General features: G+C 37.9%; 1 protein-coding gene across 2 annotated transcripts in view; it reads left to right on the forward strand.

Annotated features, from left to right (window-relative positions):
- The window catches only part of rhobtb3 (Rho related BTB domain containing 3), a 154287-nt gene that overhangs the window by 69267 nt on the left and 67903 nt on the right, over positions 1-17117 (forward strand). For both annotated transcript variants that reach the window (XM_039759374.1, XM_039759375.1), the window contains exon 6: positions 6556-6936. In XM_039759374.1, coding sequence (XP_039615308.1) covers positions 6556-6936 — 381 coding nt within the window. The remainder of the gene's footprint in view (positions 1-6555; positions 6937-17117) is intronic.

Genomic DNA, 17117 nt, shown 5'->3' on the forward strand with positions numbered 1-17117 from the left:
ATTGTCAATGTAATTGTTTTGTCACTGTTGTGAGTGATGAGTGTTGTCATATATATATATATATATATATATATATATATATATATATATATTTACACACACACACATAAACATATATATATATATATATATATACATATCTATACATATACACACATATACATACATATATATCTACATATATACACACACATATATACACACATATACATACATACACACACACATATATAAACATATATATACATATACATACATATCTACATATATACACACACAGCTATTTCGTATCAGTGCAATACGCTGTTTGTTAAAACGGTTGACTCCCGCTCTTACGTGCAATAACAAATCAAATCATTCAGTTGTCTTTGCTCATATGTCATTTTAGAGCTGGACGCCTGGCATCTTTTTGGCCACAAGTTCGTTTCTGTTTGGTGTGAGGTTCTGTGTTGTGGAGATTCTCAGGATGGATTGCAGGTGCTCATCAGTGAGGCGACTCCTGTGTGCTGTTTTGTTAGTCTTTATCACTGAGAAGAGCTTCTCACACAGATATGTGCTACCAAACATGCACAAGGTTCGAGCCGCATGTAGACCGACTTTTTTTGTTCTTCAAAGTCACCAAAGCGCCGTGCAAACTCAGTGCGCAATAACTCTAGTAAGCGGTAAGTTTTCGGCAAGGCAGCTGAAGCGCTGCATTATGGGATCTGTAGTTTATTGTGTTACCAGCGCTTCATATACCCGGCTTTAATAACAATAATACAGTATATAAAATGATCTCACGGGCCGGATATAATTACACCGGGCGGATGTGGCTCATGACCCTTGAGTTTGACACATATGGACTAAATAGAACTTGAAAAGATATATTTTTTCAAATGTGATCGCGCAATTCAGATAGAGTTGACGCGCACTACAGCCTGCATGCCTCAATGAGTCATCCTCCCTCGCTCTTACTTTTTTACCGTTCATCTAATGAATACACTGAGTATGGCTTTACCAAAACAATCATTGATGGCGAATAAAGTATCCATTATTCGAGTATGTAGAGCGGGATATATATATACATATATATATACCCGCGTATCGCAGCGGAGAAGTAGTGTGTTAAAAAGCTAGAAAAGAAAAGGGAACATTTTAAAAATAACGTAACATGACTGTCAATATACAGTATTTGTTTTGTGAGTGTTACTGAGTGTTGCTGTCATCAAGGATTTGATTCTCATTATTTCTTTCAATCAGGTTCGTATTTGTAGGATGTGTTGTGTTCAAGTTACATTCCGTGTTTGTCAATCGTTGTAAAGATAACAGGTTTCATTCATCGATTCGTTTCTTACTGCATCAATAAACAGCTCGTCTTCTTCTTTATCTGAGACCTGACACACTGCATGCACGGGTTTTTTTACACTGTCTTCCTTTAGCGGGACATTGACTTTTTCCACCGTGTGCTTTGTTTCCACAGTAGCTGCATTTATGAATATGTTTATCAGGCGCTTCATATTTTTGCTGCCTTTTCAATTGTGTAATTCGGTTTTGTTCAGCTCTTTGGAACTGTTGCTTTTATCTGTGCACTGCGCCAGTTCACGTGAGCCACTCGGTGTACTTGCATCGAAGGTTCCCAGCTGTGCTGGTGCCATCTCGTGCTATGTCCATGGCTGTATTTAATGTTACCTTAGTCCTGGCACTTAAAACGTTCTCTCGCAGTTTCGCTGAGTTTGTGTCAAACACCACCCTGACCATCTCATCTTCCTCTCCATAAGCACAGTCCTTCACCCGTGAATATTTAGTGGGAGTTTGCTATTGGATTGCCGCTGACGGACGGCCTTATATGGGCAGGCACTAAATTACAAACGCCAGCGGCAGCCTGTCTATGAACTTAATTTAAAGTGTAGGTTTACATCGTGCTTTGTTTCCGAAGTAGCAGAACTCATGAATATGGTTGTATATGTCACTCGCTCGCTTCTTATTGTTTCGCTGCCTTCTCAATTATATAATGCATGTTTTCTTCAGCGCTTTTTTGAGGTCTTCCTGGTTTTCTATGTACTGCGTGATTACGTGGGAGGCGTGATGATGTCACACTAAACTCCCCCACGGCGTTGAAGCTCATCTCCATTACAGTAAATGGAGAAAAACTGCTTCCAGTTATGACCATTACGCGTAGAATTTCGATATAAAACCTGCCCAACTTTTGTAAGGAAGCTGTAAGGAATGAACCTGCCAAATTTCAGCCTTCCACCCACGGGAAGTTGGGAAGTTGATGAGTCAGTGAGTAGTGAGTGAGTGAGTGAGTGAATGAGTCAGTGAGTGAGTGAGTCAGTGAGTGAGTGAGTGAGTGAGTGAGGGCTTTGCCTTTTATTAGTATAGATAACTGTCCAAAAAAAAAATGTGTGAGCTTCTGTAAAAAGGCCTTCTGTAAAAGGCTGCCACATGTAGCACCTGGAAGAGCAAACAGGTATGTTACTAAAATATATGCCTTAAATTGATTTGAAAGCATAATGTGCTGCCCTGCAGTGGGCTGGTGCCCTGGCCGGGGTTGTTCCTGCCTTGAGCCCTGTGCTGACTGGGATTGGCTCCAGCAGACCCTGTGTTAGGATATAGTGGGTTGGACGATGACTGACTGATGACATAATGTGCTGTTATTTTGCTGTATCTACACATGGAAGTAGTTTGTATTTAGAGACACATTATAGCATAAAAATATTTTACTCAAAGTTGAATGCTATATGAAAACTGTTTTGAGCATTATTTCTAAATTAGTTTTCTCCAGTCTGTTCTAGTTATAGAGTGAAGCAGGGATGTGAATGGCCATTTTTAGTAACTGTATTTATGGAAATGTTTAAATAAAAGCTGCCCCAAAAATATTTTTTTAACCAAGATGAGCTTTGCATGGCTAAGGTTAAATAATTGACAATTCAGTGCACTCCAGTATTATGTTTTTTAAGAAAAATTAACTTTTTCTGCAGTAGTAGACACAGTACACACATTAAAAAATGGACAATGTTTTCTTAATTGAAATATACATAGGAGTCCATTAAGACCCCCTACATTTTAAATGTTTATTTCAAATGATAAATCTAAATGGGCCCACCATTATGCCATTAAATGAGTTATCGTTGCATTTACATTTGAAATTAGACATTTTAAAGGATTATTATAGCTATTTGTTTACTGAAATTCTGAATTCTATGAATCTATGATCATGAAGGAAGGGACTGTCTAAGTGTACTCAAGCAGTAATCCAGGGATCTTTAAAAATGTAGAAGTGCTACCTTTGACTAAAGAACATACTCATCCGGTAAATAAGGTAGGACAAGAGCATTTTTTTACAGCAAACTATTAACAGTCTACTTAACAAAGTAAAATGATTTACATGGAAAAAATCAAGAGGCGGTTTAAGGATAATCCAAAACAAGTTTGGAAAGACCTGAAAACAGTCACAGGGCTGGATTCTCAAAAGGTGCGACCTTTCCAATTGACATAGACCACAAACCTATAGTGGATTAACTACAAGATTTGAAATTAATAATTTCAGTACCCTGTGGTGGGCTGGTGCCCAGGGTTTGTTTCCTGCCCTGTGCCCTGTGTTGGCTGGGATTGGCTCCAGCAGACCCCCGTGACCCTGTAGTCAGGATATAGTGGGAGGATAATGGATGGATGGATGGATGATTTCAGTACCAATAATGGACAAGCTTGGGAGGTACTTTGCAAAAATGGCAGAAATATTACCAGGATAGAGGTCAGTATAACTGAAGTGGAGGAATGTTTGGGGCAGGTAAAAAACAACAGGGTTATGGCGGATGGTATATCATGTCGATTCCTGAAGTTCTGTTTCAAGCAGCTCTCCTCAGTTTTTCATTTGCTTTTTAACTGGTCCCTGACCTGTGGTATATTGTACCTGAGCTGTAGAAACAAGTCAATCATTATCCCCACTTAAAGTTTCCAGTCCAGGCAGTCTGAATGACTACAGGCCAGTGGGGCTCACTTCTATTCCAGTGAAATGCATTGAGCACTGTGAAAAATATTTTAATGACAGACACAAAGTCATTTCAAGATAACTACCAATTTGCTTACTGTGCAAATAGAAGTGTTTAAGATGCTCGGCTGGCTATTCTACATCACATCTACATTTTTTCTGGATAAACCTTGCTCATTTGTCAGAGCATTATTTCTTGATTTTTTTTCTACATTCTTTACCTATCAGCTTCACATATTGGTTGAGTAACTGAACAGTATGAATGTTTACCCATTTATTACGTTGTGGATTAAGGACTTTGTTTTAAATAATTCAGGGGCAGTCAAAGTACATGGCATTTTTTCAAACGTCATTCTATCAAATACAGGGTCTCCACAAGGCTGTGTTTCTTCTACCTTAAGCTGATGCCACATTATGTAGGTTTTTGTTGTATGGTATGACAAATCGGGCTGAATGCAGTCACTGATGTCATCACTTCACTGCACTGTGTCAAATTACATGATTGAAAATTGCAGCATGTATCACATTAAATGAACAAGTGTGGATCTTCCAGCACAGTCGTGCTGACAGCCAATCGGAGGTGCCTGACGGAGTGACGCTTTATGAAGGGATAACAGCAGCAGCGAGTTCATCAACAATCTGTGCCCTTTATTTCTTTTTTTCATAGTTTGTAAAATACAAGGCATCAGACTGACAAGCTTCTCTGTTTTGTGGTTCAAAACACGCATGTTTGTTATTCCTCATCACTGCATTGTACTTTCGAATGAGCATTCATTATTTCATTTGGTTGTCATCTCTCCTTCATACATAGCCCATCTCTCCGACTAATGAGAAAATCAAACATGTTTGATTTTATCCTAACCAGTCGCAGACTAGTTAATCTCAGTTGTTGGGCATGTCACATTGAACAAAAGATTTCATGGACGTGCACCACTGAAGGCTATGATTGAAAATCACTGGAAAACTCATCTAATGTGATATAGCCTTTACTATTTACACTGTACTCAAGTAACCTGAGGCACAACAATGACCACTGTTCCATTATCAGGTATGCTGACACCTTCTTGGACGCACATGTGCGGAGGATAAAAGCCATTACTTAAATCAAGTGGACGGTTTAGTAAAATAGTACAGTAACAACTATCTTACTCTGAATGTCAAAAACACCAAAGAAATATTTGTTCATTCATCATTGTTCTTGGAGAGGAGGTAGAAATAGCGATATGAATACAAATACTTAAGAACTCTCCTATGTAATAATCCTAAATGGAATATAAATACAAAAAATGTATACTCTAAATGCAGTTAGCACGTGTTTCTCTGTAAACTCAGACTGTTTGAAGTGGACGTGGACCTCCTGTTCTTTTTAGTGCAGTGTGATTCAATCCATCTTCACTGTCATCTTTATCGCCTGGTTTAGTAGTCTGACAAACCAAAATTTCTTAAAGCTCCAGCAGATTACCAAACATGTAGCTAAAGTTATTGGGGCTGATGTACATGATTTGGTCAGAGGACAACATTAAAAACTCAAAATCATCTCAAGTGATAATAGACACCCATTACATGCTGAAGTTAACTTAATTACGTCAGGGAGGATCGTCTCTTTAAAGACCCACACAAATCGCTCAAGAAATTCCTTTCTTTCCTGTTCTATACATCTTTTTAATAAGGATATCAGACATAATAAAACATTTCCAGAAGTGTAGAGTTATTTTTTTATGTGTCATGAAACTATTTTAGGAAAACGTGCACTATGAAACCGCTAGAAGTAGGTAGCAAAGAATCTGTTTTCCAGTTCTGTAAATATTTCAGAATTTCTATGCAAGTTTTACCCTGTCTAGTCTTCATTTGTTTTGTTTTTTTCTGTCTGTTATTGAATGCAAAAGAAAAGGTTTCAGGTTCTCCTGGGTAAACACAACTAGATATACACCTTAGATCAGTGGTTCCCAAACTCGGTCCTTGGGAGTCCCTGGGGCTGCAGCTTTCTGTCTGAACCAACTTCTGTTTTTAATTGAAATTGTAGCCTAATTAAGTGAGCTGTTATTTCCCAGTTTTGGTGTTTCGGGGTCAATGAAGAAATTACAAAAGTAAGTGTGTTAATACATTTTAATGGAAATTAAGCCATTATATGTGGATTTATTTTTTTTTTTTTTACTTTTTATTTATGTTCCTCTTGATTTCCATACTGCTTTCCCATTATTGGCTAATAGTGGGTTTGACGCTGAAGCCTATCATTATTTAGCAAATAATTATTTCAGCAAAGTGAGCAGACTTCACAGAATAGGGAAGAATAATAGGAACACAACAAAGAGTTAAACATTTACAGCCATAGGAAAAAATAGAAATGTTTCTAAATGTCTTATAAAAGTCGTACTGCTGTACGTTACTGAATGCAGAATAAGACAAGAGATAAAAAGACCAGCTAACTAAATAATTAATTATTATCACTTATTATAAATCTGGTTGAAACAAAAACCTGTAACCATAGGGGGACCCTAGGACCGAATTTGGGAAACACTGCCTTAGATCTTGAAAGAGTTGTCTGCTGCCCACAATATAACTATTTTTTCTCTTTCTTGTTACAGTTAAACTGCCAGTTGTGAAGACACAAAATTCCAGTTACACTTTTGAGCTTCTTGGGCTGCTGGGAAGCCCTCAATTTGCAGATGTATCTTTCTGTGCAGAGAACACTGGTGTGGAGCTGGCGCATGCACATCGTGTGGTCTTGTGTTCCAGCAGTTGGATTTTAAATGCATTGCTCAATGTACAAGGTGTTCCTCACGTCAAGAGCTCTTCACTGAAGGCTGCTCAGAGACTGCTGTTAGTAAAGGAGAACACTTTAGAATCTCTTGACACCTCAGCCAACATCAAAAATAGACAAGTTCACAATCCTCCGATGCAGATTCATGTCTTGGACCCTCTTTTATCCAGATGCTTGCCTGAAACACTGCAATTTATTTACTCAGGTATGAATCACATGTGTCTTAAACATTTGTTATCTCGCAACAGGAGCAGACAATCTTGTTTACATGTAATTTCATCTTTACTGAAATGTTTTAATTTTAGAAGTTTTAATTTCATTTTATTCAGAAATGTGTGAACAAATGCAACATTGTGTTTATGCCTCCCTTGATTTTTCTGCATATGCTGAAGTCATGTACAGTTTAATTCAGCTCTGACAGCAAGTGGCACAAAGCAAGACTGCTTAGTAATTAGGATTTCAGTATGTTACAGGGTGAATAAATGCAAACAGATTTGCATTCACATACTGTACATACACATCAAGTTGTAATTAATTTCTTAATAGAGTTTGGATTCTGTTAGGAAACCTAAGCACACAGAAAATTCAAATGAATACATTGAATATTCATAAAGTTTACAAACAGGACACTGCAGACTAAATTTGCAATGATAAGTATGGTAAGAAAATAAATCTAAATACCAAATTGCAATATTTAAAAAAAAACAAAAAAAAAACTATTACGTATAGACAAAGCAAATGTACCTGATGCAAAGCTTGTATAGTATAAGTGGTCTCAGTTAAATATATTAATCACCACTTGTATAGGGGATGCCCACCCCAAACGTCACAGGGAAAGGGGACATCCAGATCGAAAAGACTTCCTTCATCATATCTCTACAGAGCCAGCCACAAAATATACATTTAATTTAAGTTGAAATAGATATTTTGAGGATTATTAGTCAAAACAAAACAATAAAAAAATTGGTGTATCGCGTCACTTGCTTTCAGGGGCCACAGGTCAGCACAATGACACTTGAAATCTGCATATGTTATCTAGTATACAGTTAAGAGTTCCATCATGTTAACTAAAAGAAGATATTTAAAACAGTACAGTACTCAAAAATGCACTAACAACCGAATGGCACAATAAGGCATTGCTAAACTAAATGAAAGAAAACATCTCTGTTTATATCATCAGTGGAAGAGGGAGCTAGTGAGATGTTGCCAGTGTCATCAATAGAACAGATTACATTAGCTAAATCTAACAACACTGCAAGCTTGTCAGACAAGACTACTCCTTGTCCTCTCTGCCCACCTCTTCCCACTGCAGACAACCACTAGGCCATTAATGAAGACGTGCCAAGGGAACTGCCAGCCCAAGCCTAGCCCCAACTCCAAGTAGAAATAAAAACACAATGGATATGAAAAGTCTAGACACCCTTATTATAGTAGCGTGTTTTTGTGATATAAAAAAATGAAACCAATATAAATCATGTCAATGGAATTTAGGTTTGGGCTCTGGCTGGGCCATTCTAGAACATTAATCTTCTTTTGGTGAAGACATTTCTTTGTTGATTTCAGACATTGTTGTGCTGAAAGGTGAAATTCCACTTAATTCCTTCTGCTTCCTAATAAATGCCTAAAGATTTTGTGTCAAAGTCAGTTTGTTTCATGATTGCACCTTGACTAAAAGCTTTGTTCAAGATGAAGAGTAGCCCTAAACAATGGTGCTTCACTGTGGGTATAGTGTTCTTTTGGAGATGTGTTGTGTTGTTTTTGTCCCAAACAAACCTTTTGAAATTATGGCCAAATGGTTCAACCTTTGTTTCATTAGACCATAAAACAATTTTCAAAACATCTCTAACTGGGCCGATATATTTTTCTTAATGTGAAAAGATTTCTTCCTTGCTATCCTATCCCATAGCCCAGACATGAAGGATATGGTAGGTGGTTCTCACATGTACTTGCCAGGAAGTCCTGCAGCTCCTTTAATGTTGTCATAGGCCTCTTGGCAGCATCCATGACCAGTTTTCTCCTTGTATTCTCATCAATTTTGAGAGGACCTCCTGTTCTTGATAATGGCACAGTTGTGCCATATTTATTTATATAGCATATTTTAATACAAAAAGTAGCTCAAAGTGCTTTACATAATGAAGAACAGAAAAATAAGACAGTAAGAAAATAAAATAAGTCAACATTAATTAACATAGAATAAGAGTAAGGTCCAATGGCCAGGGGGACAGAAACAACAAAAAACTCCAGACGGCTGGAGAAAAAAAATAAAATCTGTAGGGATTCCAGACCATTTGACTGAGTCCCCTGAAACTGAAATGAAACAGTCCTCCTTGGATTTAGGGTTCTCACGGTAGGACTTGATGATAATGGTCACGTGGACTTCTGGCTTTTGATCCATCCATTGTTGGAGCATCATGAAGCTTTGAGTAGGTGGAGGTGGTGCAGCCACCACCACAAAGAAACGGAAAAGAAACAGAAGAGAGTAGGGGTCAGTACGGATTTTAGAGCCACCATGAATAGTTATTATAATGAATTGAACATACAGAGTATCAGTATTAAGTTAAAGTGAAGTTATAAAAAGGCCATGTTAAAGTAATGTGTTTTCAGCAGTGTTTTAAAGTGCTCTACTGTATCAGCCTGGCGAATTCCTATTGGCAGGCTATTCCAGATTTTAGGTGCATAGCAGCAGAAGGCCGCCTCACCACTTCTTTTAAGTTTTGTTCTTGGAATTCTAAGGAGACACTCATTTGAGGATCTGAGGTTACGATTTGGAATATAAGGTGTCAGACATTCCGATATATAAGATGGGGCGAGATTATTTAAGGCTTTATAAACCATAAGCAGAATTTTAAAGTCAATCCTGAATGACACAGGTAACCAGTGTAGTGACATCAAAACTGGAGAAATGTGTTCGGATTTTCTTTTCCTAGTTAGGATTCTAGCAGCTGCATTCTGCACTAGTTGCAAACGATTTATGTCTTTTTTGGGTAGTCCTGAGAGGAGTGCGTTACAGTAATCTAGTCGACTGAAAACAAGCGTGAACTAATTTCTCAGCATCTTTCAGTGATATAAGAGGTCTAACTTTACTTATGTTTCTTAAGTGAAAAAATGCTGTCCTAGTGATCTGATTAATATGTGATTTAAAATTCAGATTACAGTCAACAATTACCCCTAAGCTTTTTACCTCCGTCTTGACTTTTAATCCTAATGTATCCAGTTTATTTCTAATAGCCTCATTGTATCCATTATTGCCAATCACTAAGATTTCAGTTTTCTCTTTATTTAACTTGAGAAAGTTACTATTCATCCATTCTGAGATACTAGTCAGACATTGTGTTAGTGAATCAATAGAATCGGGTCATCAGGTGCTATTGATAAGTACAGCTGTGTGTCATCAGCATAGCTGTGGTAGCTCACGTTGTGCCCTGAGATAATCTGACCTAACGGAAGCATGTAGATTGAGAATAACAGCGGACCCAGGATAGAGCCTTGTGGAACACCATATGGATATCATGTGTCTTGAGTTGTAATTACCACAACTAACAAAAATTTTCTCCCTGTCAGGTAGGATTCAAACCAATTTAAGACACTGCCAGAGAGGCCCACCCATTGACTAAGGCGATTTCTAAGAATGTTGTGATCAATGGTGTCAAATGCAGCACTCAGATCTAAGAGGATGAGAACAGATAAATGGCCTCTGTCTGCATTTACCGCAAATCATTTACTACTTTAACGAGTGCAGTTTCTGTGCTGTGATTTGTTCTAAAACCCGACTGAAATTTATCAAGAATAGCATGTTTATTTAGGTGGTCATTTAACTGCATAATGACTGCCTTCTCTAGAACTTTACTTAAGAAAGGCAGGTTAGAGATGGGTCTAAAATTTTCAAGAGCCGAGGGTCAAGATTATGTTTCTTAAGTAGGGGTTTAACTACAGCAGTCTTAAGACAGTCTGGGAAGACCCCCGTATCTAATGACGAATTTACTATGTCAAGAACATTATCAATTAGCGCCTGATACTTCTTTGAAAAACCTTGTTGGTATTGGGTCAAGGACCAGGTGGAGGGTTTTAATTGAGATATTTTTGTAAATCAGGTAAATCTATCCTAGTGAAAGAGTTTAATTTGTTTATAACAGGATGCTGGGGTTTAGGAGGATCCTTAGTGTTGGGGAGATATACTATGTTATTTCTAATATCATTAATTTTTGATTGAAAAATACAGCGACAGCCTCACAGGTTTTACTGGAAGTACTTAGGAGGCATTCCTTTGAGTTACCTGGGTTTAGTAGGCGATCAATCATAGAAAATAAGACTCTGGGATTACTAGCATTGTTATTTATAATCTTAGAGAAATAGCAGCGCCTCTCAAGACGGACAGTGTTATTGTATTCTGTTATTTTAACTTTTAATATTTCAGTGGATAGTAGTTTAGTCTTCCTCCATTTACGCTCAGCTCTAGGCATGTTCTCTTTAAATCAGACACTCTTTGGGTCTTCCATGGTATAACAATGCTAGAAGATTTTTCACTGTCTTTTCAGGTGCAACTATGTCAACAGCAGCTCTCACTTTAGTATTAAATCTTTCCACCTTACTATTTACATTATCCTCGCTATTATAGTTGGCACTATAAACGGACTGATTGCTTAGAATGTTTGTAAGTTTTAAAGCTGCTGCTGAGTCAAAGAAGCGTTTTTTAACAATATGCTTCTCATGAGTGTTTTTTATCATTATTTCTATATTAAAAGTAGAAGAAAATGGTCTGATAGACCAATATCAATGATCTGTTTTATATCAACTTTCAGTCCTTTAGTAATCACTAAGTCTAACGTATGACCTGCTTTATGTGTAGGCTGATTTATGAGTTGTCTCAAATCAAAAGAATCCAGGAGGTTCATAAATTCTTTTACTTTTAGATCACACTGATTATCTATATAAAATTAAAGTCGCCAACTATTAGGAGTGTGTCATAGTTAGTAATTAAAATTGACATTAAGTCAGAGAATTCCTCAAAAAGACGCATTGAATATTTGGAGGTCTATACACGGATAATACTAGAACTTGAGAATCTCCATGGATAACAACAGCGAGATACTCAAAACTTGAACTTACCAAAACTGACATCTTTACATTTTAATCGCTCGAGTAAATGTTTGCCAATCCGCCCCTTTTTCCCTGGCGGTCTGCACGAGTAAAACTGTAATCCGGAGGCGCAGATTCGATTAAAACAGCCGCGCCGTCTGAGCTAAGCCACGTTTCACTTAGTGCAATAAAATCTATTTTTTTATCACTAATAAGATCGTTGATAAAAAACGTTTTGTTAGTTAAAGCTCTAACATTTAATAGTGCCATATTTAATGTTTCGAGGTGCAGAGATGAGTACTATATGCGTTATTGATATTTGGAATAGGAACTAAATTATTTTTATTAGCGCCGCTCTGTGTATATTTTTTGTTTAATCTGTGATCTGTTTTTATAGTTTTAATACATTGTTCCTCTAAAATAGTGATTTTAATTAGATTATTGGAGTTTATGCCGTATTTCCTAGATTTTCTACGTGCATTGAGATTGCTTATTACAGTATTAATGTTGTGCACTTTAACGGAAGATTCTATTAAACACTTATCATGTCCTGGCACAACAGTATCATTTCGGAAGGGGTTAAGAGCAGAGATAGATAGTCAAGAAAAACGAATTACTTTAGATATGTTTTCGGAGAGGACCCGGGTGCTGAAACTGTTCGGATACAGGATTTCATATCTAATGCTTTGGATATTTTTTCATGTCCTTTTCCCAATTGATACCTCTCAACTATGAGATCTCATTCATGTTTTGAAAGTTCTTTGTGGACCATGGCTTATTCAGTAGGATAAAAAACCAAGATGATGTCAGGATAATCTACAGAAACAGCTGATTTGGAGGCAATCAGAGTCACTTTAATTGAGGACAGTTGTATACTAACTACTATTTGACATGAGAATGAATTTGATTGGTCGATTCTGAACACAGTCACATCCTTAATTATCTAGTTGGGTGTGCATACTTGTGCAACTACATTTTTGTTGCTCAGTTTTTATGTTTCATTGCTTCCCCTAAATGACTTTTGATTTATTTTCACCTTTTTACAGGTTGCAATTTCACAATAAAGTTGGGAAAAGCTCTGACATGAATTATCTTGGTTCAATTTCTCCCTATTATATAAAAAAACTGGGAACGAGACAAGACCTGTTCAGAGAGACGAGACGTGATCTTCTCAGAAAGACACTCATGTTCCGTGAGACTAGACTTTGTGCCAAGAGATTTAACCACACCCGGGGCTGGAAAAAGACAAAGAGTAGATAACAAAGTAGAACGTTGTAAAGAATTCAAAAACGTTGGCGCGATACACATGCGGAGCAGGTTAGAAATAATGGAAGTATGAAAATTCAAAAGACTCAAAAAAATTATAGTAAAGATCGCATTAGCGCAAACAAATGTGAAGCGAGCAGGGGGCAAAGCCCCCTAGTTTTTTAAATCATGGAAACATGCCATATTAACAGGAGTGTTTAGACTTTTTATATCCACTGTATAAAGTATTTAAACAGAAATACATAAATTAAAGCATCTCAAAGTGTTTAATCATTATGTTAATGTCACTGCAGTCTCTCAGCTTATTGCGAAAAACTAGCCATGCATAGCACAGTTTTAATTTAACTTGGTTTCTAAAAAACAGTTTAGTTGAATAATTTTCAGGAAAGCAGACAGGATTTAATGCTATCTTCAAACATCTCCCTGAACTCCTACTTCTTTTAGTTTGATGCCCAGCTTCTCATGTGGCATCTTATTAAATGCTTTCCATGTTAGTAAAACACAACCTCCCTCTTCTGAGCCCATACTGACATTTTTATAAACTGCCTGTTCTTACCATATGTTGCGCAATATTACCCTTAATAGTTCCTTCCATTAATTAAAGCCTACTGGTCTATAGTTGCTTAGATCTGCCCTGTCGCCCTTTTTTTATAACAGGATAATATTTGCCATTTTCCAGCCCTTCAGAATTTCCCCAGTGTCCAGTGACTTCTTAAAAATACGTGTCAAGGATTTACATACGTATGTACTCGTTAACCTTCTTAAGAGGGTAAATATTATCTGGTCAATGAGTATTTTATTATATAGTAGATTATTATCCTTTTTGTTTTTTCTAACTGCTATTTCTTTTAAAGAATCACACAGTTTTTTTGGTAGTAACTGTGCTGTCATTAAATCACTAAAGCCTGAAGCTTAATTAAAGTTTGAGTTCAGTAAACTAAATAGGGCTTTGTTCGCACTATAGCTCAATTCTTATTTTTTCACTCCTATGTAGTGCAGATCTAATATTTTAATAGTAGTGTGGTAAGCAAAAAAATGACATGCAATCTTTTCATAAAAGATTTACACTACTTCTTCAACAACTGTTTTGCATCCAAACCCTCCACATTGTGTTCTCATGAGTCCTGTCTTCCGATCTATCCATGCATTTCAAAACACAGATCTGGCGGCAGTGATAACTGCACTCAGAAGAGTGTTTGTAATGTTCTGTTTACTGTTTCTCTTCCTTGTTATCCTGAGCTGATGAATTCTCAGACATCTGGCAGTGAACCGATGTGAAGCAGTGCAGCAACAAGCATTTGTCTGTTAGGTGACATCTGTCTGGCAAAATTATCTTCATTTATTTTACTCATGCGGGCACATTCAAAATATATAAAGTATCTGTTGTGAACGATAGGGGGCGCTCTCGCTCCCTTGAACCCCTGCCACGACTCCAGAGACCAGGTAAAAGTCCTCAAGTTGACTTTATTTTGTCGCCACAGTGTACAAAGCACACTCTCCTCCACAATACTCATTAAATAACCAATAATACACAATAAATCAATCCTCCAGCTCCCAGACGTGTTGCCACCCTTCCACCCAGCTCAGCTTGCCGTCTGGGAGCTCCCACAGTCCTTTTATAATCCCTGACCCGGAAGTGTTCTCAATCCCCAGTCCATGTGATCCTCAACCCCTTCCGGGTCAGGTAAAAGTTCTTTTCTTCAACCCGGAAGTCCGTCGCTCTTCCTTTAACGAACCTCCGGGTCACAGGGCACGAAAAAGCCCTCGGTCCTCCCTGCAGCTCCCTCCTGTGGCCCCCACGGCAACCAGCAGGGCTTTGCATAAAAACTCCATTGTCCATGATGCCCTGCTGGTCTTCTGGGGACCTCCATGCTGCAAGGAGGGCTCCACCTGGCGGCTTTGGGGTATTGGCCGGGATAAATGGGTGGCCATCCTTCACACTGTACACACTCATATCAGATTTGGATCATTTGCTAACTTCATTTAAGCAGTCAAAAATCAGAATAGAGCCACTTTTAGCTACAATGTGAGCTTAGCTTTAAATGACTTACAGTTGTTCAGACAAGAGCTTTTTCGTCGACAAAAACATCCAAAAACTTTAAATGCAACACTAAAAACACTAAATATGTAAACATTAAGTTGGAGTTCTGCTGTAAATTATTTTTTCAGGCTAAGGGACCATAATCTGCTGTTGTGGAGAAGGCCCATGTATTTTGTGCTATGCCAGTGATTATCACTACATTTAAGAGTGTGTGTATATGAGGCAATCAGCAAGCTATAGTCACCCAGAGAATATAATCTCAAATACACTATCTCCATTATTGAATGGGGTGTTCAACTCCCAGGCTCTAGGCAGCCCAGTGTTCCTCCTACATACAAAGAATGTGCTTATTAGGTTACCTGCCAGCTTTAAATTGACCACATATGAGTGACTGTGGATGTATGTGAGGTTTCTCTGTCAGGAATTGGCACCCAGCTTGTGACTGGGGTAATTTCCACCCTTTGTGCCTTTATTGCAGCATTCCTTCAACTTTTTATTTCTAATTGTACTCTTCATATCGCCTCCAAGACTCAGTCCATGACAATCATCAGATCTTGGTCCCCACTTGGAGAATTGCTGCTGAGAGTTAAAGCTGGCCAGTCAAAGCAGAGCAGTGTTGACTACTTAAACTGCCTATGGGGATCCATGGCAAAAAGAACATGACTCTTTACCACTAAATACAACAGTGAGTCATGGCCCTGTGTGACCTAAAAGCCAGCAGCCTGTTAGCCAAAGTTTAAGAAACTATGTTTTACTGGAGAACTTAAAGAAACTATGTTCTACTAGGTTTCAGAATGGACAGATGATATTGATAATGGGATAGGGCACAAAATCGATCAAGGAAACCAGCTGGATCAAATGTTTAGTCAATGCTTAAGTGAGAGTCTAGCTTCTTCTTCAGTTTCCTGTCCAGTACTGTCTTAATGCAAGGCAATCAAAATGCATCCCTATTTGTCTAATTACATTTTTCAGTTTTGCAGAGAATATTTTAATTGTATTTAAAATCACTAGGAGGCTTTTCCCTTTGCTCTCTTCGCTTGCCAATCCCCTGTCCTGCACTACGCGCTAGCCACTTCGGGTCTCTGCCGCTTGCATATGTGGATTTCACTTTCACAAAACAACAAATCTTTTAATTCTCGCAGATATGCCTCTTCATTGGGAAGAAACACTACTTTTCCCTGATGGCAACATGAATTAGACGATCCACAAGTCTCCGACCGAGTAATATTTCACAGAGTAATAATTTCTGCTTGTTTGCACTAATGCGATCTTTACTGTCATTTTTTGGAGACTTTCGAATTTCAGTACTTTCATTATCTCTAACCTGCTCCGCATGAGTTTGTGCCAACGTTTTTGAACCTCTTTACAATGTTCTACTTTGTCATCTACTCTTTGACATTTATTTCCGCCCCTGGGCTTGGTTAAATCTCTTGGCACATAGTCTCGTCTCACGGGATGTGAAAATGTCCCTCTGAGAAAGTCACATCTCGTCCCAGGCTAAAAAGTCTCGTCTCGTCCCAGGATTTTTGTTTTCTATAATAGAGAGATATTGCCAGCTTTGTAAGCTGTAGACACAGAAGGGTTACATTAATTCTTTTTTTCTGAGCATCAGTTCTTCATTTCTAGTAAGTACCAATTCTTGACCTTGCAACGTTTAGTTTGCCAAATGTGCTCAGTAAAATAAAAAAACAAAGAAAGAAATCACACAATTCCATCTGCATCGAATAGGATCAGTAGTTTTCAATTTTATAGAGAGAGGGCACAATACAAGACTACTGTGCAGCTGCCTCGGCCATATGAGCAAAATCATCAATGTCTCCATCTGTGTTCACCAAATTCTACAGTCAAATTTATCCTCACTACTTTCATAACATCCTGGCACGGGGTCTGTTCACCTCTGGACTGCCAAACACTACAGAAGGTTGTGAGTTCAGTCTAAATATAACTGACACACAGCTGCCATCTGTTCAGAACAGAAATAACACCTTTTTCAACAGAAAGGC

This window comes from Polypterus senegalus, chromosome 7 (assembly GCF_016835505.1).
Source record: "Polypterus senegalus isolate Bchr_013 chromosome 7, ASM1683550v1, whole genome shotgun sequence".
Lineage (NCBI taxonomy): Eukaryota > Metazoa > Chordata > Cladistia > Polypteriformes > Polypteridae > Polypterus > Polypterus senegalus.